Below are 27349 nucleotides of genomic sequence, written 5' to 3' on the forward strand. Positions count from 1 at the left end.
TTACCACACATCAAACTTGTGTGGTAGCCGACGGCACCGGAAGGGACGCCACCTGTATGGGCCAGTGGGCGAGGGGTACCGACGGCTATGGTTGTCTCGCGTGGTGTTGCAGTCGGCGTTGGTGCAAGGCGGAGAGCGCGGGAAGAGGCTTTGAGGGCTTGCTGATGTCAATGCAGGATGATGTGCGGCTTAGGTGGTGTGGAGTTTGGTAAAAACCATGTCTTGATCTTGTGCCGTGACCATCGATGGCGGCGGCTGTGGCCGTTGTTGACCTTCTTGGAGGCATCGTTGTTTGTTCTCCCACCCCTTCTGCGCGGATCTGGCCATTTTGGTCTCTCCGGGAGAAACCTTGATCTGTGATCGGACGATGATGGCGCCTTGGTGTCTTATTCCCTCTTGAGGGCTTCGTTTTGGGAGCTTAGCATCGGTGACCGGGACCAGTGGACGGTGGTTGGTGGTGGGTGTGGCGTCCAGACTTCTGTGGCAACGATGATGGTGGGAGCAATGTTGGCGACGCGGCAATGGTTGCGGTAGTCGGCTCTTCTTCGACGTGTTCACGGCTTTCCCTCGGTTTGTTTGTTGCTACGGAGGCAAAGCTGCGGCAGTAGGGCCTGCGGTATACGATGACTGGATGCAGATGGCCCGTCCGGCAATCTTTCGTGGCGCCAGCCGTGTCTGGTTTTGTCCTTCAGAGTTCTCCGTCTGAGTCGGAGCTGCGGTGTTTGGCCGTAGGTCGACGTGTCGTCGATAAGGGTGGGCTTTGGCCTGAGTGTGTGAGTCTATGAGAGTGGGCTAGGCCCTTGTTGTACCGGTTTTGCCCAGTTTTTCGTGATTAAATGAGCAATTCTCTTGTGCTTATTTAATAGATGAGGCAATATTTGCCTCTGCTTCAAAAAAAAAAACTTGATCCTCAATAAATAAGGAAAACCCCCTATGAATCACCTATCAATTCTAAAAAATGAACTCAACCCGTTAGGTTGCATAACCGCCTGACAAACCACTGAGCCAAGGCTCTCTTTGCTAGTAGCTAACTAATACTAATGGACAAGGTCTTCTTTTGTCACAAGGATCAATGAAAATAATGTGGAGATCAACTGAAACTCGGAGTTTGTTTAAGGTCTAGGTGGAACATAATGTTATCCATATTCATGTATGGCGTACTAGATGGCAAAATTTGTGCAGAAAAAACATCAGCGACGACAAGAACCGTGTCGAAAACAATGAAGAATACCAGTACAGTCCGGCAAACGAATTGCCAGGAACCGATTCGGCGCCGACAAGCTGAGCTGGTTTCCGAGGAACCACGGACGAGTCGCCCTGGTTTCACAATAGCATCCACATAGCACCTCTCATCACCTAACTGTTGCCACAGAATCCATCCAACTCGCTGCTTTTTCTGTGCATGTTTAGCTACACTTGCACTTTGGAACCACATCATCATGGATCGACGGCCTGATCATATCAGATATGGAGATGTGTTGTGATGCCACGATCCGATGAGTATGTAATTCTTTCTTTTTCTTCATCAGCATCGAATTCTTCCCTTCCTAGCAGTATGTTGTACTGTTCGTACAAAATCCTGATGCTTAAGCTTCTGCAGAAACTAAGATATATATTATCAGATCTTTTTCCCCTACTTTTTCTTCATTCCTGACGCTATCAGAGAAGGATGGATTTTTCGGTGGGAAGGAAAATAGGTATCTCATGAGAATAAAAAGTTAGTATTCTCTAGACCAATCTTCATAGGTTCAGAATCTTATGATTCTTAACCAATTCTTGGCTCCTCGCATTCTCGAGGGGTATCGGCTCTTTGACTCCTGAGATGAAAGGTGTTGTTCACCGTATATTGATTCATCACATTGTTACACATATTTATACATAGAGTACAACAGCACGAGCGCGAGAGGAGAAAGTGGTGCGTAACGGACGCACGCATGCAGGCGCGACGTGCGCGGGTGAACTGCCCCCGTGGGAGTCGCTCAGTTGGGTGGAGTGGACGTCTTCCAACAGCCCACCGCAGCCGAAACGGGGTCCTCGACGACGTTGAGGCTGGACCTGAACTTGATGAAGACGTTCGTGGGCAGCCCCTTGGTGAAGATGTCGGCAAACTGCGACGTGGATGAAACATGCAGAAGACGGACATCTCCAAAGGCGACGCGGTCGCGAACGAAGTGGAGATCGATCTCCACATGCTTGGTGCGCTGGTGCAGTACCGGATTGGAGGAGAGGTACGTGGCCGACACATTGTCGCAGTAGACGACGGTGGCGCGATCCGGTGGGCGCCCGACCTCCTATAACAGTTGCCGAAGCCAGCACGACTCGGCGACTGCATTGGCCACCGCCTGGTATTCGGCCTCCGCGCTGGACCGGGACACGGTGGTTTGCCGCTTCGACGACCAAGACACAAGATTGTCGCCAATGTACATGCAGAAGCTAGACGTCGATCGCGGAGTGTCAGGGCAGCCTGCCCAATCGGCGTCAGTGTATGCGACCAGTTGTGACGAGGCGGAGGGTCGGAGATGGAGCCCGAGATGGAGCCCGAGATGGGTGGTGCCGCGCAGGTAGCGCAAGATGCGTTTGAGCAGGGCGACATGCGGTGTGTGTGGCGAGTGCATGACAAGACAAACTTGCTGGACGGCGTAGGCAATGTCAGGGCGCGTGAGCGTGAGGTATTGCAAGGCACCGGCGAGGCTGCGGAAAAGAGAGGGATCAGGAGCCGGAGCGCCGGCGGTGGCAGACAGCTTGGCTTTTGTGTCAACGGGAGTGGCGATAGGCTTGCAGTTTAGCATGGAGGCGCGGTAGAGGATTTTGAGTGCGTATTGCTGCTGCGAGAGGAACAAGCCGTGGTCGCTGCGTTGCACATTTATGCCAAGGAAGTGATGAAGGGCGCCAAGATTCGTCATGGAGAACTCCGACGTGAGGGCGTTAGTGATGGAGGTGAGCAGCGCGGAGGAGCTAGCAGTGAGGATAATGTCGTCGACATACAGGAGGAGATATGCCATGGCATCACCGCGGCGAAGAATGAACAGCGAGGAGTGGTGAAGTGCTGGAACCACGCTCTTGGAGCCTGTTTAAGCCCATACAGGAAGCCGGCCAGTTGTTGACGGTAGACAACCTCGACGAGAGTGCCGTGGGGGAAGGCGTTCTTGATGTCGAGCTGGTTGATAGCCCATTTGCTGCTGAGGGCGAGACTAAGGATGACGCGGATGGTCGCCGGCTTCACCACGAGGCTAAAGGTCTCCCCGTAGTCAACACCAGGCTGTTGAGTGATGCCTCGTAACACCCAACGAGCCTTGTACCGGGCCAGCGATCCATCAGGGTGAAGCTTGTGGCGAAGATTCCATTTGCCGGTCACCAACTTGATCCCTGGAGGGCAAGAAACCAAAGACCACGTTTTGTTTGCCACCAAAGTGTTAAACTCCTCAAGCATAGCATTGTACCAGTTTGAGTCCTTGAGGGCATGTTTATAGCTGGCAGGGATGGGAGAGATGGGTGCGGTGGTGGTGGAAACGTTCATGAGTTTCTTGTGCTGGAGGAAGCCGGACTTGGCGCGGGTGCGCATGCGATGAAGATTTTTCGGCGAGCGACCGGAACCGCGCGGGGTGGGAGGGCGGGCGCATGCACGGGCGGCGTGTGAGCGGGGGAGTGGTTGGCGCGTGCATGCATGGGCGAGGGTGGGGCAGGCTTGTCGGGTGCGGAACCCAGAGGGGAGACGCTGGGTCCGAGTGGTGCGACAAGCACGGAGCCCGGAGTGGATGGACTGGGCGCGGCAGGCTCGGGATCCAGAGCGGATCGGCTAGGCCCGGCGGGTGGAGGGGCCGCGCTATTGGTGGGTACGCGATCCGCGAAAGATGCGGGTGGCAGGCGTGCAGGCGATAGTGGGGCCGCAGCAGGGCCGAGGTGGATAGGGGGCGGATTTTCTGTGGCCGGCGGGGTTGGCTCTCGTGCGGTGGTGTGGCCAACGGGAGAATCAGAGTAAGGGAACTGGTCTTCGTCAAAGATGACATGGCGGGAGGTGATAACGCGTCGGGTTTGGAGTTCGAGGCACCAATAGCCCTTGTGTTCAAGGGGCATACCGAGGAGGACGTAGCGGACCGAGCGGGGAGCAAGCTTGTGTGGCATGGTGGCGTAGAGGTTCGGGTAGCACAAGCACCCAAAGGTGCGAAGGGAGGAATAGTTGGGGGAGGTGCCGTAGAGCAGGTAATAAGGGGTTTGTTCGTAGATGGCACGCGACGGACGGATGTTGAGTAAGTAAGTGGCGGTGTGAAGGGATTCGACCCAAAAGGGGGGTGGCATGCGGGCTTGGAGGTGAAGTGTGCAGAGAATGTCGTTGGTGGAGCGAATGGCATGTTCGGCTTTCCCGTTCTGTGGAGAGGTGTGTGGGCAGGAGAGACGGAGGGCGACACCACGATCGTAGAGAAAGGTGTGGAGGCGAACGTTAAGAAACTCGCCGCCGTTGTCGCATTGCACACACCGGAGGGCGATGTGGAACTGGGTAAGGACATACATGTAGAAGCGTTCTAGGGTGGTGGCAGCGTCAGACTTGTTTCGGACGGGAAAGCTTCACGAAAAATGCGTGAAATCATCCATGACAAGTAAGTAATATTTGTAACCAGAGAAACTCGCAACGGGAGAGGTCCAGAAATCACAGTGTATTATTTGGAAGGGAGATGTAGTAAGGGACATAGAATCGGGAAAGGGTAAACGGGCCTGATGGCCTAACTGACAAGCATCACAAGCACCACGCGGGTGAAGTCGTTTATTACAATTTGGTAAGAAATCATGTGCTAAACGGGAAAGGGAGGCGGCGCTGGGGTTCCCTAGCCGCCGATGCCATAAGGTGCCGACGCCCACGGAGAATGCAGCAGTGATGGTGGTGTTGCCGTCGGAGAAGGAGTATAGTTGACCATAGCTACTGGAGCTCATGAGCGGGGTCCGTGTGGCTAGATCCTTCACAACAAAGTCAAATGGGTAAAACTCAATGGTGACAGAATTGTCAATGCAAAAACGACGAACAGAGATAAGATTTGTGACAACGTGGGGGAGTAAAGAATGTTGCGAAGGTTAAACGTGTGAGAGGTGAGTTTGTCAGAGCCGGTGGCTACTACAGGGAGATGGGACCCATCCCCCACAATGATGCTGCGAGAAGAGTGCTTAGGAGGAGAACAGAACGAGTCAAGGTTACCTGGATTCCCTATGACATGGGACGAGGCACCCGAGTCGAGGTACCACTCGTCGGGCTGCTGCTGCTGCTGCATCGTCATGTTCTGCATGCCGGCGATGAGGCCGGCCTGGTCCCACGAAAGAGGCGGGGAATGTGGCTGGATGATGGGGCACCGGGGAAGACGACCGGGTAGGCGTGTGCGGGGTTGCCAGGGCGCGGCCTGAGTACCCCGGCGGCGTTGGGAGGTACCCATGGTGCACGTCCCTGGCGAGGGAATGGCGCACCCCACGGCGCGAAGTACCCCATCCAGGGGGTGTGGCCCGCCGGAGCCAGATGCGACTGGCCGCGTCCACCTGTGTTTCCGCCGTTGTTGTCGCCGCGCCCATTGTCACGACCACGGCCGCGTCCCTGGCCACGCCCGCGGGTGTTGCCGCCGCCCTGAGCACTGGGATCGGCTGGTGGTTTGCCTCGGCCACTGCGGTCACTGGAGGAGTGCGGGGCACTCGAGGAGGAGCCGGTGCCAGCGGATGGGCCGCCGCCGCCGTCGCCGATGCCGATGGAGAGGGCGGTGGATCCGTCGGAGCGGTCGCGCTCGTCCTGTTGGATCTCTTCGAGAAGAAGCCGCGAGCGGGCCTCGTTGAAGGAGGGGAAGGGGTTATGCATGGACAGGACAGTAGCAATCACATGATAGCGGCGGGAGAGCCCGCGTAGCAGCTGCAATGTCAGAGTCCGATGCTTGACGGGCTCGTCGACGTCCGCCAGGGCGTCGGCCAACAGCTTGAGGCGAGCGCAGTACTCGGCCATGCGGAGGTCGCCCTGGGAGAGAGCGCGGAACTCGGCGGACAGATGGACCGCCTACGTCGGCTAGTGTGCGAGGAAGAACTCCTGGAGTTTGTTCCAGGTGACGAAGGTGGTGTTGGCGTCGCCACGGATAACCTCGTAGAGGGCGTCGGTGATGGTGGTGTACAGCAGCAGGAGGAGGGTAAGGTCGGTGTGGTGCCAGGCCAGAGTCTGCTGGTCGGGATCGGAGTAGTGAGTGATGTGGTGCTGCACGACATAGATGGTGAGGACGCAACGCCATAGCTCGAGCCAGTTGGAGTAGCTGACGTACTGGACGTCCATCTTGAAGGGAATAAGGTTCCCGATGTTGTGAAGAGAGTGGATGGTGGGGACGGTGGCGGCCGAGGAGGAGGCCGCGGCATCGGGAAGGATGGGAGGTGGCGGCAGGGTCATGGCAGACGAGGCCATGGCTGGCGTCGTGGTGGCGACGGGAGTGACGAGCTCAGGCGAGGAGAGCACCGGGGTTGGGGTGGGAGGGATAGGATTTGGTGGCACTGGATTGGAGGAGGGAGAGATGGTGCCCGGGTGGTCGCCGGAGGGTGCGTGAGAGGCCATGGCTAAGAAAAAGGAGGCTCTGATTACCAAGATAAAAGGTGTTGTTCACCGTATATTGATTCATCACACTGTTACACATATTTATACATAGAGTACAACAGCACGAGCGCCAGAGGAGGAAGTCGTGCGTAACGGACGCACGCATGCAGGCGCGACGTGCGCGGGGTGAACTGCCCCCCACTACTGGAAAAACATAATTTGCCGACAGCTTTAAGCTTTGCCATCAACAATTTCACGGGGCTAACGGCAAAGAGACTTCGCCCTCAGCCAAAATAAATGCTGACGGCATAGGAGAGGCTGACGGCATAGAAAATCTATGCCGTCCGCTTTATCTAAGCCGTTAGCCAGCTGACGGCAAAGGACAAAAACACTGTCGGCATAGGGAGGCTGACGGCATAGGGGGCTAACCCAGCCGCACGTTCGACCAGTGCTTAACGGGGGCCGTCTTTGCCGACAGCTGGCTGAGGGCAAAGACTAACGCATGTCTTTGCCGATAGCTGGCTGAGGGAAAAGCCACATGCCTTATCCCCTCCGTGCCATGACCTAACCCCTCTTCTCTCTCTCACGTACCTCTCCCACCCTGCTCTCCCGACCGGCCCTGCGCCGCCCCGCGCCGCCCCGCGCCGCCCCTACTCGCCTCTGCCCCCGTGCCCGCCCCTACCCGCCTCTGCCCCGCGCCGCCCCTACCCGCCTCTGCCCGGCGCCAGCCCCGCCCCGCCGCCGCCCTGCGCCAGCCCCGCCCCGACTCGCCGGTGAGCTCCTCCTCCCCCTTTTTTTGTTTTTTAGTTTACTTTTTCTATGTTAGGGCCTCTTAGATTTACAGGATCGCAAAAACATGGGAATAGGAAAAATGTAGGAAAACTATCGGAACGAGTGATTTGGCAGTCGTTGCATGCTTAGGAAAATACATGTTTTGTTGGTGTGGAAGTCGTTGCATGCTTAGGAAAATACTTTGTGGGTTGCAACTATTTAAGAATAGAAAAGGGTTGCATGCATAGAAAATATATTTAGTGGGATTGTAGATTAATTATGTGGCATACATGCATGGTTTTTTGGTGTGGAAGCATTGCATCCTTAGGAAAAATACTTTGTGGGTTGCAAGTATTTAAGAATAGAAGATGCATGTGTAAAACTGAGGTTTGAAAAACAGAGGAAAAGTACATGAATATGAAACAAATGAAACGTTTGAAATGGAGGCCTTAGTTAGATCCTATGGAATTTGCATTCCTGCGTTTTTCCTATGAAAAATCCTTCAAATCAAAGGAGGCCTTAGTTAGATCTGTTAGTAGTGGATTTTTAGTTAAATTTAGTTAGCAATTACTTAGTCGTAGATTTTTAGTTAGATTTAGTTAGCAATACATGTTAGTACATGTAAGTATTAGTTAGCTAGCTGTTAGTATTAGTCAGCTAGCTGTTAGTATTAGTTAGCTAGCTGTTAGCAATAGAAAGAAAATAATAAGAAGAAAAGAAATAGAAGAGAAGAGTAACAAAACTTGAATAATAAATTATGAATAATAGATGTTAGTATTAGTTAGCTTAATTACCGCGAATGCGTATTTGTGTTGATTGAGTGCATTTAAATGTGGAGTAGCTTCTCCGCGAGGGATTGGTTTTCGACGACCTCCCCTGCATTTAAAAGTGAGCACATTTGTTAACTCCTCCTCCACTCCCTTTATTTTGCTCTGTTCCGGCCTTCGTGCTGATGACACTATCTAGCTAGGTATTTTTAGTATTAAAATGCAAAGGTGTTGCGTAACCGATATGCGTCTCCCATTCGAAAGGGTTCCTGTCATAAATATGCATGTATTTGCATATTTATAACGGCGATTCTTTCGAATTGTCCAACGTTATCCATGGACAGCCCGGGTATGTGTAGATTGGGTCGTTTCCCACGCTTTGCTCCGGATCTCATGCAGAGTTTCGACATCTCCTCCTTGTTGTTCTCCGGGTACAATCCTCTCGGTTAGTTGCCGAGACGTGTATCAGGAGAACAGCGGGCAGGTGCTGCCGAAATTTTGCGTTGGGTCGGGAGCAGAGCATGGGGAAATGACCCAATCTACACATACTCGGGTGGGATTAGGACCCATCTTTACCTAGTAGCTGGTAGGTGTGCATGCCGTGCATCCCAATGTATTAACCATGATTAAAAAATGGCCATAATTAATTTAACATACTTGATGAATTGATAATTTATATTGTTTTATATGTGGATACTATGTAGCTAGCTTGCCAGAATGACTGATCGTGAATGGATGTACACCGGTCACCATAGTCAGAGAGATATGACCGATGAATGGTTGAGCAAAACCTATGAATTTGTGGAAACGGCGTTTTCTAAAGGTCAGCCAAAAACATGGTGCCCCTGCACTAAGTGCAAGAATTATTCGCGACAGACAAAGGATGTAATGGGTAAACACGTGCAGATGCGTGGTTTTACTCCCGGCTATACCTTGTGGACATTCCATGGTGAGTCGGCCCAACGTAACAGAGACGAGGTGTTGCGTCAGCGCACCGATGATTATGGTACAGGGATTGAAGACATGGTGAATGACTTTGATGATGCTCGGAACAAGGACGAAGAGATGGAGGAATCCGCGAAAACTTCCTCTTCACGAGCACACTAAGATTTCTCAGCTAGATGCCATCGCACAAGTAATGGCTCTAAAAGCCCAGTTCAACATTGGAAGAGACCTGTTTGACTCAGTGATGACCATATTTGGGCGCTTTCTACCAGAAGGTCATATTATGCCTTCAAACCTATATGAGTCAGACAAAATCCTTAGTGCACTCAAGATGCCGTATGAGCAGATACATGCTTGTGAGAAGGGATGTGCCTTATTTAGGAAAGAGTATGCGGACGAAACATATTTTCCATTTTGCAAGTCCTCCAGATATGTTGAGGTAGAAAACGGTGAAGGTGAGAAGAAGCAGAGCAAAATCCCCGTGAGTGTCCTACGGTATCTGCCGATCCTACCAAGACTTCAACGACTTTACATGCTCGAAGAAACAGTAAAACAGATGACATGGCACAAACATGAAATTAGGAAAGAATTAGATGAACACGGAGTTCCGATGTTGGTACACCCTTCAGATGGTGACGCATGGAAGGCATTCGATAGTATACATAAGGAAAAAGCTAAAGAACCAAGGAATTGTCGAATCGCCATCAGCCTCGATGGGTTCAATCCTTTTGGTATGACGACTACCCAATATAGTTGTTGGCCTGTATTTGTCATTCCCCTCAATCTTCCACCATTATCCATTATGCAAAGAAAGCACATATTTCTGACGTTGATAGTTCCAGGGCGAAAATACCCGGGGAAGAATATGAGTGTGTACATGCAACCGCTGATGGATGACTTGAAAGAAGCTTGGGTGAATGGGGTCAACACATACGACGCAGCTAAGAAAGAGAACTTTCAAATGTATGTTTGGTACCAATACTCGTTGCATGATCTGCCAGCATTTGCGCTTTTCGTTGCCTGGTGTGTGCATGGAAGGTTCCCATGCCCACAATGCAAGGCAACTCTTAAGTTTCATTGGTTGCCGGCGGGTGGGAAGTATTCCTTCTTTGACTTGCATAGACAGTTCTTGCCTATGGACCTCCATTCAGAAAAGACAAGAAGAATTTCATGAAAGGTAAAGTTGTCAAACACTCAGCACCACCTGCGTTGACGGGGGCACAAATTAATGAACAGTTTCTAGGGTATTTCTTGGGTTATAATGAGGAACACGCCTGGACCCACAAGCCATGCATCTGGGATCTCCCCTACTTCGAAGACCTCTTACTTCCACACAACATTGACATGATGCACACTGAAAAGAATATCGCCGAGGCCCTTCTTGGCACATTTTTCGGCACTGATAAGAGCAAAGATAATACAAAGGCTAGAGTTGACCAGGAGACTCTGTGTGATAGGCCATCACTAAACATGCGAGAACCGAAAGAAAGAAAAAATTGGTCCAAACCACCTGCCTGGTACAATCTTGAGAAGGGAGCAATAAGGGAAATCCTCTTGTGGGTGCAAAAAAAGTTGCTGTTCCCCGATGGGTATGCTGCAAATCTAGCGAGGGGAGCGAGCATTGAAAAAATGAAAAATTTTGGGCTCAAGAGTCATGATTGGCACATATGGCTTGAGCGGATAATGCCGGTGATGTTGCGTGGCTATATCCCCGAGGCTGAATGGCTAGTATTGGCCGAATTGAGCTATTTCTTCCGTGTTCTTTGTGCTAAAGAGTTGTCGCGTGCCTTGATAGATGACATGGAAGAGTTGGTACCTGAGTTGCTCTGCAAGTTAGAGAAGATATTTCCACCGGGCTTTTTTAATCCAATGCAACACATGATTTTGCATCTCCCAACCGAGGCAAGATTGGGTGGCCCTGTGCAAAATCGTTGGTGCTACACAACTGAAAGAATGCAGAAGACACTTCGAGGAAAATGTAAAAATAAACGTAGAATTGAACCATCGATGGCCGAGGCGTTCATTACCGAGGAGGCGGCAAACTTCGTAACAGCACACTATGATGCCACTATGCATAGCTTGCATAATCCAAAGCCTCGGTACAATCTGGGCGACCCCAAACGTCGTGAATCCAATCTCAGCCTTTTCAAAGGGAATCTCGCACCTTCTGGTGTGGGAAAACCAAAGTTGTTGTGCGTTGAGGAGTGGCGCACACTAACGATGTATATATTGAACAATTTAACAGAAGTTCGGCCATACATTGAGTAAGTGCTCTGTACATTGTTTCGCAACTTTTAACAAGTTTTGTGTCTAACAACTATTATTAATTGATATAGTCGATACGTCGAACAATTCTCGAATGGTGTTGCAATCGAAAAAGAATCCATTCTCGAGTATGAACTTCTTGAAAAGACAGGAGGCGGCTATCCCGGTTTCATCTCTTGGTTCAAAAAAACGGTACCTCCCTTATATATAATAAGTGATTTCCTTTCTTGCTATTACTCATGAGTAACACACCAAACTCTATCTTTTCTTAACTTCTAGGCTAATTCAGATGAGCAAGTCGACGATGAATTGAGACAAATAGCTAATGGTTTTGTCTTTAAGGTCCGTACATTTCAGAAGTACGACATCAACGGGTATCGCTTTCGTACTGCTAGCAAAGAGCTTTCAATGCCCGGTCGAAAAACAAACAATTTCGATGTCTCTACTATAGGCGAGGGAGGTGTCGAGTATTATGGAAGACTTGAAGAAGTCTACGAACTTCATTATTATGGTGAAAATCCTCCGAACGTTGTTGTGTTCAAATGTCATTGGTTCGATCCTACTAAGACAAGACAGACTCATGAACATCTTGGGATTGTCGAAATTTGACAAGACAGGTAGTTAAGCGGTGTCGATGTCTATATTGTGGCTCAACAGGCCACCCAAGTTTTCTATCTGCCATACTATCGTCAAAGTGTTAAGAACCTAGAAGGTTGGTATGTCGTGTTCGATGTGCCGCCACATCTTAGACCACCTCCCCCAAATAAATATGATTATGAACCTCAAATTGACCCAATAACATATGATGGAGAATTCTTCCAAGAATCACGTGGTGTCAGACGTCGTACCCGAAACTGCTCTACGTCCACCCTGAACACGGAGGAACAAGACTCACGTGATGATGAGGAAGAAGTGGAAGTAGAAGAAGTTACCAATGCCGATGAGCTATCAATGCTTGATCGGTTACAAAAAGGCCTTCCACATGATGTCCCTGAACCCGATGACGATATCAGTCATGACGACACGTGTGATACTGATGATGATTTTGCTTCAATTGACCATGGAGAAGAGACAGATGATCCAGACTATTAGTACTTTGTATGCATCCAAACATTGTTGTTTAATTATTCAATTATTAGTTGAATTATTCATGTATTTATTATTGTTCATTTAATTATTGTCCTTGAATTTGTACTAATTATTTAACTATTTATCGTTACAGGTGGTGAGACATGGTAGGCGGGGATAAGTTGAGGATAGCACCTGGGCAGCTACGGAGAACTTTGTTGCAGAGCTTTGCCGAGGAGCCCCGTGGGAGAGGCGTAGGAAAGAAGAGAGGCAGAGGACGTGGTCGTGGGAGAGGGAGGCTGCATGATAGGAGCCAGTCGCCACCACCCTCGGCTACTTCTATCTCAGCCACTTCACCCTTGCAGACGAGGGTGTCACCGGTGCGGGATCCTACCGTCCAGGAGCAGACACCGATGCAGGGGGCTGAGGCGGAGGGTGCTGAGACGGAGGCTGAGGCGGAGGGGGCTCAGGCGGAGGGTGCTGAGGCGGAGGGGGCTGAGGCGGAGGCTGAGGGGGCTGCCAGCAAGTCGGTCTACCAACGTGGTATGACACGACTTCCAGACCGATTGGAGTTCCAGCACAGGCCGTTCATTAAGCCAGATGGCGAGAAGTAAGTTGATATATATTGTGTACCTTATATCATTATATTTCACCAAGTAGCTAATGTCTTTGCCTTATCATTATGTAGGGGGTGGGATTACCCGCAGAATACCCGGAATTCAAACTGCCTCCTTGGTGCTTTACTTAGGGAGCACTTCCCCGGGATAGTGCAGTTGCCCGGTGAGGGTATGGTTCCCGAGCCAGGTCTCAAGTGGGAGCACTACCAAGCCGCTCTGCTCCCGGAAAACACAGATGTCAATGGTGTTGTTTGCGTGAGCGTGGCCGACAAGGTGTTGGCTGATTTTTGGGTAACTATTATTTTACCCAATAAAAAGTATACAATGTTATATATTGTTATTTCCTTCCAAATCATTTCACTATTCATCTGTGCATCTATTTGGCATAATTGCAGAGTTACTTTAGGGTCGAGGAGGGGATGGAGGAGGCGGCCAAGAAGAACCTCGTGAAAGAGTGCAAGAGTTTATTGAATAACACGAGGAACGAGCTGCGTGTTCAGGCTGTTCGAGATTGGTATGCCAAGCAAGGGGAGCCGAAGACAAAGACTGAATGTCGAAAGATTTTTCTTGATAAGACCGAGTACATGGAGGTATGTACATTCCAAAGATCAATTCTTAGGGCTAGTTAGGTCTATTTAGTTATAATACTTAGTTTCATTCTTCATTAACTTACATTCATAGGTGCCCCCGTGATGGTTGGCCGATAAGATGGATTGTTGGGAGATGATAGCGGACAGGTGGTGCACAGAGGCTTGGTTGAGCACCCACACTATGGCCAAGGACCGTCGTGCCCAATTGGTTGGTGTGCCACACCACCAAGGCAATGCCAACATCAAGCAATACGCCAAAAAATGGGTATGTGTGCCTTGTTTTGTTTCATCAATAATTCATTCGTTCATGATTTTTGTTGTACTAATTCTTTGTCTTTTCGTGTAGGCCAAACACAATAACCAGCCCGAGCCTGAGGGATACGCCGCATTTAGCATGGCCCATAAGGGCTCGTACAAGACGGCGAAGGCATATTCCGAGGGGGACGGGCCGTCGGCGTACACAAGCCTGTCCGCCTACAACAAGATGACGCCTTATTCTGAGGTGGTCAAACAGCTGCGCGGGCCTGACTTTGACCCGAGCCAGAATCCTATCGATCCAGAGGCATTAATGATCTCTGGTGGCGGTAAGAGTCATGGCACGCTGGCCATGTGTGATGGCTTCGTCCCTATCACTGAGACTCTATCTCAGATCAAGTCGAGGCAAACGAGCTCCGCTCCTGCAATACGACAACGCGCGAGGCCAGTTGATCTTGCCATCAAGGTTAGTTTTCTTCATTATTTCTTTCGTTCTTTTGTCCCTGGATGGATGATGAAAATTCCTTTTGAGGAGTGGTTGCAGGCCGCACTTATGAAGGAGAGGGAGGCCACCAGGCTCTTGTTGGAGGAGAGGGACCGGAATACGCAGAGGTTGCTTGACGAGGAGAGGGCACACAATAATGCCCATGCAAAGGCCATGCACGACTTCGTTGCGGTAAGTCAATTGTGTGAGAAGCAAGGCTATTTCTTTGACTCCTCGAAAACTAATTTGCAGGCTATGTGTGAGAAGCAAGGTTTGCCGCCCCCTCCGCCGATGCCTTCTTCGGTGGGAACGGTGAGTTCCCTTTCAATGACCAACCTTGCACGGTCTTATACCATTGTCTGTCGCCGTGGTAACCACATATTTTAACTCTTGCCTTGTTGCAGCATCATTCCAGAGTTGAATCCCACGATCCCTTTACTTCTCCTCGTGAGAGCCCTAGCAACCCAGCGACCAACGGAGATGCAGCTTCTCCTCCGTTTCTTGGCATTCGGTAAGTTATTCCTCTCCTTCTTATTCTTCTTATTGTTTAGATCAACTTAGATTATGCCAGGCTTTAGTTAGCTTAGTAAATTCTAGTTGATATTAGCCATGGTTTAGTTAGCTTAGTAAATTCTAGTTGATATTAGAGCTCAAAAGTTACATAATTAGTTTAGAAAGTTTTAAAAGAAACCAGAAGAGAAGAAGAAACAAGAGAAGAAGAAAGAGGAGAAAAAGATAACTTCTCTTCTTTCTTTTTCTCTATCTTCTTCTTCTTCTTCTTCCACTTCTTCCACTTCTTCTTCTTGTTCTTCTTCTTCTTCTTCTTCTTTTTCTTCCACTTCTTCTTCTAATTGCTTAGCTTAATTTAGATAACTTCTTTCTTATTGTATTATTCTTCTAACTTCTTTCTCATTATGCAGATTTTGATAAAGCAGCATGGCATATGGATGGATGCTCGAGGGACTTTGTAATGCACTTGTGTAGTCTTAGATGAACTTTGTAATGCAATTGTATTTGTGGATGCACTTGTGATGCTTTGTAATACTTTGTGATCTTGTTTGCACTTTAATTACATATATTCGTGCTGTTTGCACTTGTGTTGTGCTATTTGCACTTTGTGATGCACTTGTGGTGTTGTTTAGGGGCTGGGCAAATATATATATATATGTTGTTGTTTGTATCTATGTTTTGCAAATGCAGGGAATTAACAGAAAACAAATATGAAAAAAAAGCAGAGAGGGTCTTTGCCTACAGCTTATTGACGGCAAAGGCTTTGCCGTCGGTGGACTGACGGCAAAGAAGACACGTGGCGGCAGCCTGTGTATCCTGGCAACTCTGGGAATACCAAATTTTCGGCTTTGCCATCAGCTGGGATCCAGCTGTCGGCAAAGAGGCGACCAAGGGGACCCAGGGGTTTCGGCTTTGCCGTCAGCTCTGCTACGGCTGTGGGCAAAGAGGGGACCTAGGGGACCTAGGGGTTTCGGCTTTGCCGTCAGCTTTGCTACGGTTGTGGGCAAAGCCTACCGTTAACCTTCTAACAGAGCTCGGCCTGCGCCGTTGCCGCCACTGCTCTTTGCCGTCAGCCCGTGCCACAAAGCTGATGGCAAATTCTTTGCCGTCGGTCGAGCTCCGGCTGTCGGCAAAGAAGGTGATTGCCGATAAAATCTTGGCCGGTACCTTTGCCGACAGCACACTAACGGCAAAGCCTTTGCCATCAGTTAAACTGTCCTTTGCCGTCAGCTCTGGCTGTCGGCAAACCAGCAGATTCCAGTAGTGCCCGCAGGACTCGCTCAGGTGGGTGGAGTTGACGTCTTCCAACATCCCAAAACTGGAATACGCAATGTAGCTCTTCAATTAAAATCATTGAACTGGGTGTTGAAATAAATTGTCGGCCTTGTTGACATATATCGGGCATCTTTGTTCATCAGTTCGGTCCTGAGCAACTGCCTCGAGGATAATTTCAATATGGTATCAAAGACAAGAGGTCGTTATGCCTTTATAACGCTTGGATTGAGTTTTTGTGCACACCAACCAAAGGAGACTAAATCTACTGCTCGTTTCCTTGGAACTGTTGGTAGACCTCAAATGGATTATGATGTGCTCTCTTATCTGTCTACTTTCCTTATGAGTTGTATCAAACTTCAAACATGAGTTATCAAAGAATTTGATAAATACACGAGTCATTGTCTGTTGGGTGAAAAATATATGAGCAAATGTAGAGTAAATTGTCAAAAACTAACACATTTCGCGCAACCGTGTCGAGTAGCTACCACTTTACGATTTTGTGCGGAAAACTACCAAAATTTTCGTAATCCGTTGCTAAAAACTACCAAGTGTGAAAACTGCTCCATTAACCTCTTCTAAACACCTTTCCAACATGCTGGGCCCACAAGTCAGGTTGACCATTAACGTTGACCGTTATTACAGATAGGACCCACACGTCAGACCTTTCTTCCACCTCTCTCCACCCTCATGTGCATTACATCGAACAGGTTATGTGCGTCTCGTCGCAGAGCACGGAGAACTCGAAGGCCGCCTCCTCCTCATCATCATCGGCCTCTGCATCGTCGCCGCCGTCCTCGGCGCGCTCCTGCCGGCCAGCTTCCCCGCCGACCTAGGCACTGGCGTCCTCATCATAGTCCAGGGCCTCTGGTTCTTCGAGGCTGGGTTGACGCTCTACGGTCCTACGCTCCCCGCTGGCTGCCGCGAGCGTCGACGCGCGCGTCGAGTGCCGCTACGGCGCCATGCTGGAGCGCGCCGAGCAACTGGCAAAACTGCAGCTATTCGGGCTCGTGTTCCTCGCGTTCGTGTACGTGCTCGGGTGCTACGCCGTCGCCGCGGCGAGGTCTTCAGGCACCCGGACATGACGACAATGAACAACAGGCATGTCTGGTCGATGGATCCGTGCCGCCGCTGGCGAGAACGACAAGCACGTCGCCGGGTGGATCTAGCGCTAGCGTGCACTCCTACTGGTGCTGTTATTTTTCTTGGATTTGGTAATGCTATGGGTAAGTACATGTTCTCCTCCTCCACCACCGACAGCTCCATCGTGTCCTCCGCCAGCGTGCGCCCGCCGCCCACCAACCGGCTCGACTGGATCTGGAGGAAGAGAGTGAAGCGAGAGGACGGAGAAGGCGAACACGCGCCGTTAACGGCCATCTGCGCGGGGGCGTCAAAGGTGGCTATGCTAGCATCTGACATGTGAGCCAGCCTTGCCAGAAAAACGGTTAATCGAGGTAAAACGGGCAGTTAAAACTTTTGGTAGTCTTTTGCCATTGATTAGAAAAAAATTGATAGTTTTTCGCACAAAATCGTAAAGTGATAGCTACTGGACACGTTTGCGTGAAATGTGGTAGTTTTTGGCAATTTACTCAGCAAATGTACTAAACCCCTGTTGCTTGGGATCTTGTTTGCACAACAAAACATGGAGGAGGTTTCGGGTCTTGAATTTAGAGCTTCATAATAATTATGTATTGCTAAAGAATATTCACAAATTTCTTAATAAGCAAGATATTCATTGGGTCAAGATGGTGTAGGAGATTCTTGTAATGTAGAATTCGGTAGGGCCTACATGATGACATGAGGCCACGGCCAAAATTATGAGAGTTTAAACGGGTATTTTGGGCAATTGGTAAATTTTATAATTTCAACCCTTTAGATTAGATGAGGGTTGAATTAATCATCAGTTTCAGACTAAAATGAATGTATAATAATGCTTATGAGATGCTCATGATGCACAATCAATTCCAAATAAAATGTACCCTCTGTCGGCTATTACACATGTTGTTATGGAGCCGTCGACCAAGGATAATTTGATAAATTGAAGATGATAGGAAGACCTTCTTGCTGCTATTGTGATCAAAATCTTTCTCGAGTGCCCATTTGCAAAACTGTTATGAAGGACTGTTCATATAGCTATAAAGTTAGTCAACCTACAAGCATTAATGTGTTATTTGGGACTGGCTCGTTGGAGTAGATGAAACTATAGCGAATCTTATACGGATTGGTATAAGTGCTTTAATTTGGTCTATATGGAACACTGAAAACCATATGATTTTTAATGGCAAGAACTTTAACATATTTTTGCAGGTCATTCACAAAGCCACGTCTTGGATCCGTATATGGTCGTTACTCACTCATGAGAACTTCAGGGAGCTTATGGCTATTGGGTGCAACCGATGAAAGACGGTTGCACGGGTTATCTTCAACCGATATGGATAGCGAACTAATAATAGACTAGGTGTATAGGCATCGTAGTCTCCTTTTTGTTTCGTCGGTTGTGGCAGGTTGTATTAATTTTTACAGTTTTCTATATACTCGCATCTTGAGCATTTTGTGGATCTAAGATTTTTCCTTTAAGATTATTAAATAATATAACTGCATGCATCGATTGATGCAGAGGTCGAGACTTAGTTCCTCTTTTTTTTTAAATGTCGTCCTATTTGCCGAGCGCAACACGGCAAAACCAGTGTAAGCCGGTCTGTTCGCTTTGCCAAGTGTTTTTACTACGCGCTCGTCAAAGGCACTCCTTTACCGAGTTTCTACCTTCACTGAGTGTTGTGTTATGTGTACTCCGTAAAGGACATCTTTGCGGAGCATGAGGAAGATGGCGACAAGTGTTGGAACTGGACGTAATAAATTACACTTCTCATTTGAAGATACATGTATTCCCTCCGTCTTAAAATTCTTGTCTTAGATTTGTCTAGATATAAATGTATCTAGTCATGTTTTAGTTTTTTAATATATTCATTTGTAGACAAATCTAAGACAAGAATTTTAAAACAGACGAAGTATGTGTTATTCGAGAGACTCACACAGTTATCTCGCCAACGACAAAACAAAACTTCTCGTGTTCCCGTCATGTTGGAAAGAGGAACTACTCTATGCTGATGCGGCGACAAGCCCAATAACCAGCACAAGCGAAATTGCCCTACTTATGTTATAAGCGCAGCCGATACATGCTTGCATGCGAGGTGGGAAAATTGGCAAAACTGGGATGAAGTGCTGTTGCTTGCTCCCATGGTCAGAGCCACATGGCTCCGGCGGCCACGAGCCTTGAGCCCATGGTCAGAGCCTTGAGCATGACCACGAGCTTCCCACTGAGATGCAAGGACATGATCCTGTCGGTTGAGCCAACGAGCTTGCCGCCGATGAAGACTGCGGGGACGGGCGGCGTACGCCCAAGGCGTCGGGCGAGGTCGCGCTCCATGTCGCGGCCGCGTGGGTCCTTGTCCAGCTCGTGGACCGCGGCGCCCACGCCGAGGCTCGAGAAGAGGCTTGTCACCGAGTGGCTCATCGGGCAGTTGCTCACGGTGAAGATCACCACCGCTTTCTCCGATGACAGCCTTGTCACCCTCTCCATCGCTGGCAGGTCAGCGTGTTCCTGTCTCCTTTTGGATGGCAACTTGGTGTTAGTATGCTCAGCTGAAACTGTTTTCTGTTGTCCTGTGATCCGTGGTTTGTAGGGGTGTGAATCGATGCCCTCTTATAGTGTTCATGGATATGTGAACCGATGAGAGGGGAGAGGGGGGGGGGGGGGGGGGGGGGTGTTGGGGGTATGCAGTGCCGTGGGCCCTTGGTGTGGGGCATAAGAATCTGGGACGTCCGTGGTCAGGTTAACGGTTGTACAGATGCGTACTTCTCTTTTGCTCTGAGAAAATTGAGAGGGCGAAGAGGACAACAACTACAAACAAGACCAAGGGAGAGGGCGATTACCGTATATAAAATCCGTGTAATCTTTTATAATCTTTTAAGAGGAATGACTGATTGACGGATGCATACAGGGTAGCTCGAAGTAACAAAGCAGCATTGCTCTCTTAAGAGGAATGACTGATTGACGGATGCATACAGTACTTGTGACATCACTGTAAATGCAAATAACGAAAGGTCGAGTACATCCTATTTGTGTTATAAGCTCTTGAAAAATATTTTGCAGTTATAATGTCTGTTTTAGCAAAATAGCAGGACGACAGTCTTATGTAACGATTCAATGGCACTTGTAGAGATATCCATGCTATAAAGCATATATGTGTGTCCTTTTTAGAAAAGGAGGATTCCCTCCTCCTCTGCATCCAAACGATGCATGCAGCCATTTTATTTATAAAATTAAAGTAATGTCTAAAGGTTCCGACCAAGTTTAAAAAGGCAGTAAAAAGATAAGTAGTACAAAAAATATGCCACAACCGACAAACATAGGCCTGGATGACTAACCATCTATCATATTACAGAATCGCATTTCAAACCGGTTGTAGATATCCCGAGCTATCATCTTCCACCGGATAGACCGAGTAACCAAGGGCTGCCTGATTTCCGCACGAGTGAGTAACGACCATGTACAGATCAGCGTTGATGCCATGTAGACTACCTGCAAGAAATTTATATTTGATAATCTGTTAAAGGTGACATCATTTCTGCAGTTCTATATAGCCTAAATTAATGCACATACTTCTATACGAATATTTCTGGCAATAATTAGGTCAACCCTATTTAGCCACGTCCCAAACGACGTGTCGATGCTATCCGACGGTGTAAAATTAAATGCTATACACACTGTTTGCCAAAAGATTTTTGCTAATGGGCATTGAAGAAAAAGGTGTTTGATAGTCTCATCATGGTCACAAAAAGAACGTCGTTTACTTCCCTCCCAATTTCTCTTTGCCAAATTATCTCCAGTAAGGATCACCTTCTTATGGACAAACCATGTGAAGACTTTGATACGCAATGGCACTTTCACCTTCCAGATATAATTGGACTTTGGAAATTTTGTTGTATCAATGAGACTCAAGTACATAGACTTGACAGTAAAGATGTGAGTAGACGTTAGCTTCCACTGAAGCATATCGGTCTCCTCCGATAGCTGGACATCCATAAGTCTTGTGACTAAGTGCAACCATGCCTCCCATCTATGCCCTATTAAAGCTCTCTAGCATTGAATATTTAGAAGGTTAGACTGTAATATTTTGGCAACGTATGTGTCGTGGGTATAAGTCTGACAGTAGATGTGTAGGGTATGAAAGGATGGGCAGAGCCTTAGCTACGGCGAGGTTGTATGAGTTCATGCCCCTCTACGGCGGAGGTAAAAGCCCTACGTCTCAGTGCTCTTGGGAGCTTAGTATCGAGTGGAATATAGGATTACAGTAAAAGCCAACCCCTGCACCAGTGGGGAAGGGTGGCTTATATAGAGTGCACTGCCCTTCACAACGGCCCGGCGGACAGGGGTGGATTAGTGGTGAATAAATGCCTACGTTACAGGTAACGTGTGCCTTAAATGTTAATAATGGTGTATGAAAACGTATGACCGTTGTCCTCCTAGGAGGTTACCATGTACAGAGTGGAATCCAGTCGGTACGTTGAATACGCTCCGAATGCTCGTCACCGACTCGATGATGGGAGGAGTCCTTAGTTCAGTCGGAACTGTCTAAGGGCCTTGCCCTCTATGAAGGGTAGTCCTTGGGTAGGACATATAGGGCAGGCCTATGACCCTACCCTGGGACTATAACCCCATCATTAGTCCCCGAATGGATCGGGGTTAGTACGATGAAGTGATGCCTGGAGTTCGGATCTGACTGGTATGGACGTGACTTTGGCGTTGCTTGCCCCGATCCATTGTATCCTTTCAACCAATGATCCGAGTGAATATACCAGTGAAACGAACCGTCAGGGACCAAGTGCTTCCGCGGAATCTTTCGATGTGACCGGTCAACTGACAGCGGCGGATTTTCTGGGATCCTCAAATTTCGGTTGCCGCGCGCTCAGCGGGGATGACGACATCGTCATCGAGTAGTTCATGCCGCCTCGATTACCGTGCCTTTATCTTCTCCACTAATATCGCAGTAGCCGGTCGGGGGATAAGATTTCGGGGCCACCTGTTAGTGACCCAGTCGGAAGCTTATTTAAGCCTCTCCGGCGGGGGTCTCTTGTTGCGCTGCCCTTGTTACTCGCACTCGCCTCGCTTCTCCATAGCTCCCTGTGCGCTCCAAGCCTCCTCCTTCCTCTCCTCCTCTGCGGATCTGCTGCCTTCACCATGATAAAGGGGCAGACGAGCAAGCTCGAGTCGCAGAAGAAGAAGAAGAAGAAGGCGGCCCCTGCTCAGCGGCGACAGCGGGCACTGCCGGTGGGTTGGATCCAGGGGGATTTCCTCCCCTCCACGGTGACGGCGGACGACTTGCTGGAGCTGGTGGAGCAAGGCATGATTGCCAACAAGTCGTGGAGGCTCCCGGCGGAGGGCGAGACGGAGCCGGCACCGTAGGAGGGAGAGCGCGTCTTGCTGCTCAGCCACGTGTACAGGGGCTTCTCCTTGCCTCCCCACCCCTTCTTTAGAGGTATTATGAATCACTTCGAGCGCAGCTCCATCATTTTCCTCCAAAAGCGATAGCCCATCTCGCCGCATTCGTCACCCTTTGTGAGTGCTTTATTGGATGTCCCCCCCCATTGGGGGCTCTTTAAGTACATCTTCTTCGCTCGGTCCCAGACTGTCAAAAAGCTTAGCCAGTCGGACGATAAAACCCATCTCCTCCAGCTCTGTGGGGGCTTAGGCTTCCAGAAGAAAACGAAGAGTAGCTACCCCCCTCTCCAGTTGTCCGAGTCAGTTAGGAACTAGCAGTCGACCTGGTTCTACTGCCAGGACATCGCTTGTCCGAATGCCGCGACTGGGTTGCCACCCTTTATCCTAGACCATCCAGCTCCTCCCAGGCAGCTTGCGCTCTCAAAGGTGGAAATGATCCAGATCCAACCTCTGGTTGACGCGCTGATAGCTGTCGTCCGCAAGGGGGTCACCGGCACGGATTTGCTGGAGACTTTTCTGGGTCAGCGCATCCAGCCGCTGCAAGCCCGACACCATGCCATGTGGCACTACGTGGGGCCTGAGGACTCCACTCGGACTCATCCAGAATGCGTGATCGGGGAGGTTGTGACGGCGTGGGTCCGCGGCATCACAGGCGCATGCGATAACCCCGAGGAGCCCGGCGGGTGAAGCCCTTCCGCACCGACAATCCTCCTCCGAATGAGGTGAACACATCTTGTCGAGTGTTTTCAATCTTCTTAGATTTATTGCTTTTTCTTGTACCACCGACTGACGTCTGACGTTGTCGACTGTATTTTGTTCAGGAGTGGACCAACTGGTATTCCCCTGTCTCGAACGGGAATCCAACTAAGGAAGAGGAGGGCAGCCAGGAGGGCAGCGTGGACAGCGCCGAGTACGTCTCCGGCAGTGGGGAGATGGAGGAGGAGACTGAAGAGGAGGAGGGGGAAGTTGGGGAGCAGAGCTCGCCACCTCCGCCATCAGAGCCTCGAACTAAGCACCGTCACGAACCCGTGGCTCCGCCGGCTCCTCCAGCGGCCCCGAGTGCTCCGCCGGCCTCTCCCGTGGCTCCGAGTGCTCGGAGCGTGAAGAGGACTAGGGACGCTGCTGCCGAGCCCACGGACTAGTCGTCCAAGGTGGCCAGACCTAGCGGGCCCAAGCCTCGGAAAGCTCTGCCTCGGATGAGGATAACTGTTCCAGTCGCCTCAGCATAAGTGTCTTGTTCTCCCATCTTCCTTCAGTCTCTAGTTGAACTCGTGCTTATCCGTCGAGTGGATTTTACTCGACAGAGCTGCTACCTCCGCCACCTCTCTACCGCGCCAGGACGATGATCCCATGGATACGGATCACGCTGCCACATCCCAGCAAGGTACGTTGTCACGACTCTGAGAGTTTGTATTATTGTTTCGCGAGTGTTGTCTTTAATCTTGCCCTTTTTCTGCAATTCCATGTTGTTCAGTCGGGCTTCCTTCGGAGGTGATTCATCTGGAGGACGATGAGCGGAGGGGGTCAGGGCCAGCTTTGGCACCTGTCCTTGAGGTTGTTCCATCTGCTGCTCCCACCACGAACGTGCCGCCGACCGAGACGGTGCCACCGACTGAGACGGTGCCGCCGACTGAGACGGTGCCCCTTGCGGCCGAACAGACTGGGGCGGAGCTTGGGATGCCCAAGGAGTCTTCTGTCGTGCCGGGTCCGTCGACCGTCCAGTATGATGCCCGACACCTCCCGGAAGACCAAGTGGGAGCCGCCAAGGAGGCCATGGTGCAGGTGGAGTTGATGGTGGGTGATGCCAAGGGAGCGTACGACTCCATCGCGTCTTTGTACAAGAGAAGCTTGGAGCTTCGGGACGATATCCGAGTAAGTGCGCTAGTAAGTGTTTACTTTCCTCTTGTAACCCACTGGGGGTTTAAGTGATATACTCGGATACAGTACGATTATTTTGCAGTGGGTTCACTCCGAGTGAACCCAGTGGGTGTAGTCCCCGAGACTTCTGTCGAGTGCTTGCACCGGTAGTTGTCTTTATATGCATTTTCTGTGACCCGATCAGATCAGAGCTGATCTGCTCGAATGGTACCAGTGGGGGCACTCCGAGTGCACCCACTGGGTGTAGTCCCCGAGAGTAGTGTTACTCTTGTCGGGTAATAGTAGTCTCATAGGCTTGTCTGTTTGTCATGTAGCTTAATAGGGCCGGCCTATTCGAGCTTCATGCCAGTGGGGTCACTCTTAGTGAACCCACTGGGTGTAGTCCCCGAGGCTTCTGTCGATTGCTTGCATCGGCAGGGATCTGAAGAACTTTGAGCTTTGTTTGTTTTCCTTGTTGAATGTGTCTGATCTTCCCTTTGCGCTGATTTGGCAGAAGACTTGCGAAATGGGATCTGCGTACAATGCTCTGAAGGCTGAAAAGATTCAGCTTGTTGCGGAATTGGAGGCGGCTGTGAATGACTTGGCTGGTGTGAAGGGGGCTCTTGCTGTCCGAGAGAAGTCTTTGGAGGAGTCCCGGGAGACTAACAAGGCACTGGTGGCCGAAATTGAGAAAATGGGCAAGCAAAGAACGGAACTGATGGGTCAGATGAAGTTGATGAACAGTCGGTGCATTTCGCAGGAGAATTACGTCAGCGTCTGGGCAAGGAAGATGATTGTACTGCTCGGTGGTAAGCTTTTTCCCGAGTGCTTCTTGACTTTGTAGTTCATTCTGCGCTTACTTTCTGCTCGTCTTTTCTTTGCAGATTTTTGTCTGGACGCTGAGGCTGAAGCAGCTGACATTGAGCGGTCGCTTATTCCGAACGTTCCACTCGGCAACGAAGCCAATCGGGACTTGCTCCGAGCGCATATTCGCCTTGGCAGAGTGGGACCTTTCATTGGCCGCCTGAGAGAAGTCATCGGCCGGATCGACATGGAGCTGTGGCCCGAAGACGATTCCCGGCGGGAAATACAAGGGTTGATGACTCGGCTAGAGGATGTCCCGAACAAAGTGCAGGCATGGAAGAAGTCTGTCGCTCGTTGTGGTGCGAACGTGGCGCTATCGCTGGTCCGAGTGCACTGCAAGGAAGCTCGCGAAGAAAAGCTGAAGGGGTTGCAGGTCGCCAACACCAAGAAGCTTCGATTCGAAGATTTCATGGAGACCTTCCTCGAGACATCCACTCGTATCGCGGACGGGACCGACCTTGACACCTTTGTGGAGCCTGCCAGTCCCGGTGCCAGTCCTGGTGACGCTTGAAAATCTTTACCTCAGTATGCCGAGTGGTATCTGTATCAAACTTTGGCCACTGCTGTTGGCCGTCACATTCGTGGTTCGGTGTGGATAAGCTTGATCCACACCGAGCCGACTATCGTAGATCCAACTTTGAATTGGAATCGAATATTTTGCTCTTCTTTCGCCAAAAAAAAAATTTGACATGATTTTGGCTCGTGGTTTTTGTTTGGTGTTTTTTGGTGAAGCCAGTGGCAAACGTGCGGAGCATGTAGTTGTCAGTTGTCTTCACATCCACATGAGCCTCAATCAGGGTCTGCCTCAATACGCACTCGGAGCGAGCTTTTATTTGGTGACTCTTCGTCGCGGCTAAGTCTCCGAGTGCGACTTTTAGTGCACACTCGGAGCGAGTTGTTACTCATGTAGTTGTTTGTTGTCTTCACATCCACATGAGCCTCAATGAGGGTCTGCTAAGCCTCCGAGTGGATCTCTAGGATACACTCGAAGGAAGCTTTTTACTTAGGGGATTCTGGATCGCAGCTAAGTCTCCGAGTGCGTTTTTTAGTGCGCGCTCGGAGCGAGTTTGTACTTAGGCGATTCTGGGTCGCAGCTAAGTCCCCGAGTGCGGCCTTTAGTGCACACTCGGAGCGAGTTTGTACTTAGGCGATTCTGGGTCGCAGCTAAGTCCCCGAGTGCGGCTTTTAGTGCGCACTCGGAGCAAGTTTGTACTTAGGCGATTCTGGGTCGCAGCTAAGTCCCCAAGTGCGGCTTTTAGTGCGCACTCGGAGCGAGTTTGTACTTAGGCGACTCTGGGTCGCAGCTAAGTCCCCGGGTGCGACTTTTAGTGCACATTCGGAGAGAGTTTTTTACTTAGGCGACTTTGGGTCGTAGCTAAGTCCCTGAGTGCGGCTTTTAGTGCGCACCCGGAGCGAGTTTGTACTTAGGCGATTCTGGGTCGCAACTAAGTCCCCGAATGCGGCTTTTAGTGCGCACTCGGAGCAAGTTTGTACTTAGGCGATTCTGGGTCGCAGCAAAGTCTCCGAGTGTGGATTTTAGTGCGCACTCGGAGCGAGTTTGTACTTAGGCGACTCTGGGTCGCAGCTAAGTCCCCTAGTGCGACTTTTAGTGCACACTCGGAGAGAGTTTTTTACATAGGCGACTCTGGGTCGCAGCTAAGTCCCCGAGTGCGGCTTTTAGTGCGCACTCGGAGCGAGTTTGTACTTAGGCGATTCTGGGTCGCAACTAAGTCTCCGACTGCGGCTTTTAGTGCGCACTCGGAGCGAGTTTGTACTTAGGCGATTCTGGGTCGCAGCTAAGTCCCCAAGTGCGACTTTTAGTGCACACTCGGAGAGAGTGTTTTTACTTAGGCGACTCTAGGTCGCAGCTAAGTCTCCGAGTGTGACTATTAGTATGCACTCGGAATGAATTTTTTAGACCGGAGTCTGCAAACGCGGAAGAACTTTGAACCTGCAAGAAATCAATCTGCTTTGTATTACTTCAATGATACTTGTTCTTTACATTGCCCCCGTCGGCGGTCACGTGTAGAAGCGCTTCAGGAGA

At 49.9% G+C, this 27349-nt stretch overlaps 1 protein-coding gene and 1 pseudogene across 1 annotated transcript; one reads left to right on the forward strand and one right to left on the reverse strand.

Moving 5' to 3' along the window:
• Nucleotides 1–12954: 12954 nt before the first annotated feature.
• On the forward strand, nt 12955–17167 carry LOC123396406 (annotated as a pseudogene).
• Nucleotides 17168–19074: 1907 nt separating this feature from the next.
• On the reverse strand, nt 19075–19750 carry LOC123397562 (glutaredoxin-C15-like). The gene has a single exon (XM_045092095.1). It carries the CDS (start codon nt 19660–19662, stop codon nt 19324–19326), a length of 339 nt encoding a protein of 112 aa, XP_044948030.1. The 5' UTR covers nt 19663–19750; the 3' UTR covers nt 19075–19323.
• Between the last annotated feature and the right edge of the window lie 7599 nt (nt 19751–27349).

This window comes from Hordeum vulgare, chromosome 5H (genome assembly GCF_904849725.1).
Source record: "Hordeum vulgare subsp. vulgare chromosome 5H, MorexV3_pseudomolecules_assembly, whole genome shotgun sequence".
NCBI classification, from domain to species: Eukaryota; Viridiplantae; Streptophyta; class Magnoliopsida; order Poales; family Poaceae; genus Hordeum; species Hordeum vulgare.

Excerpts from the sequence above, each read along its gene's own strand:
- LOC123397562 (XM_045092095.1), bottom strand. The coding sequence starts at position 19,662 with ATGGAGAGGGTGACAAGGCTGTCATCGGAGAAAGCGGTGGTGATCTTC.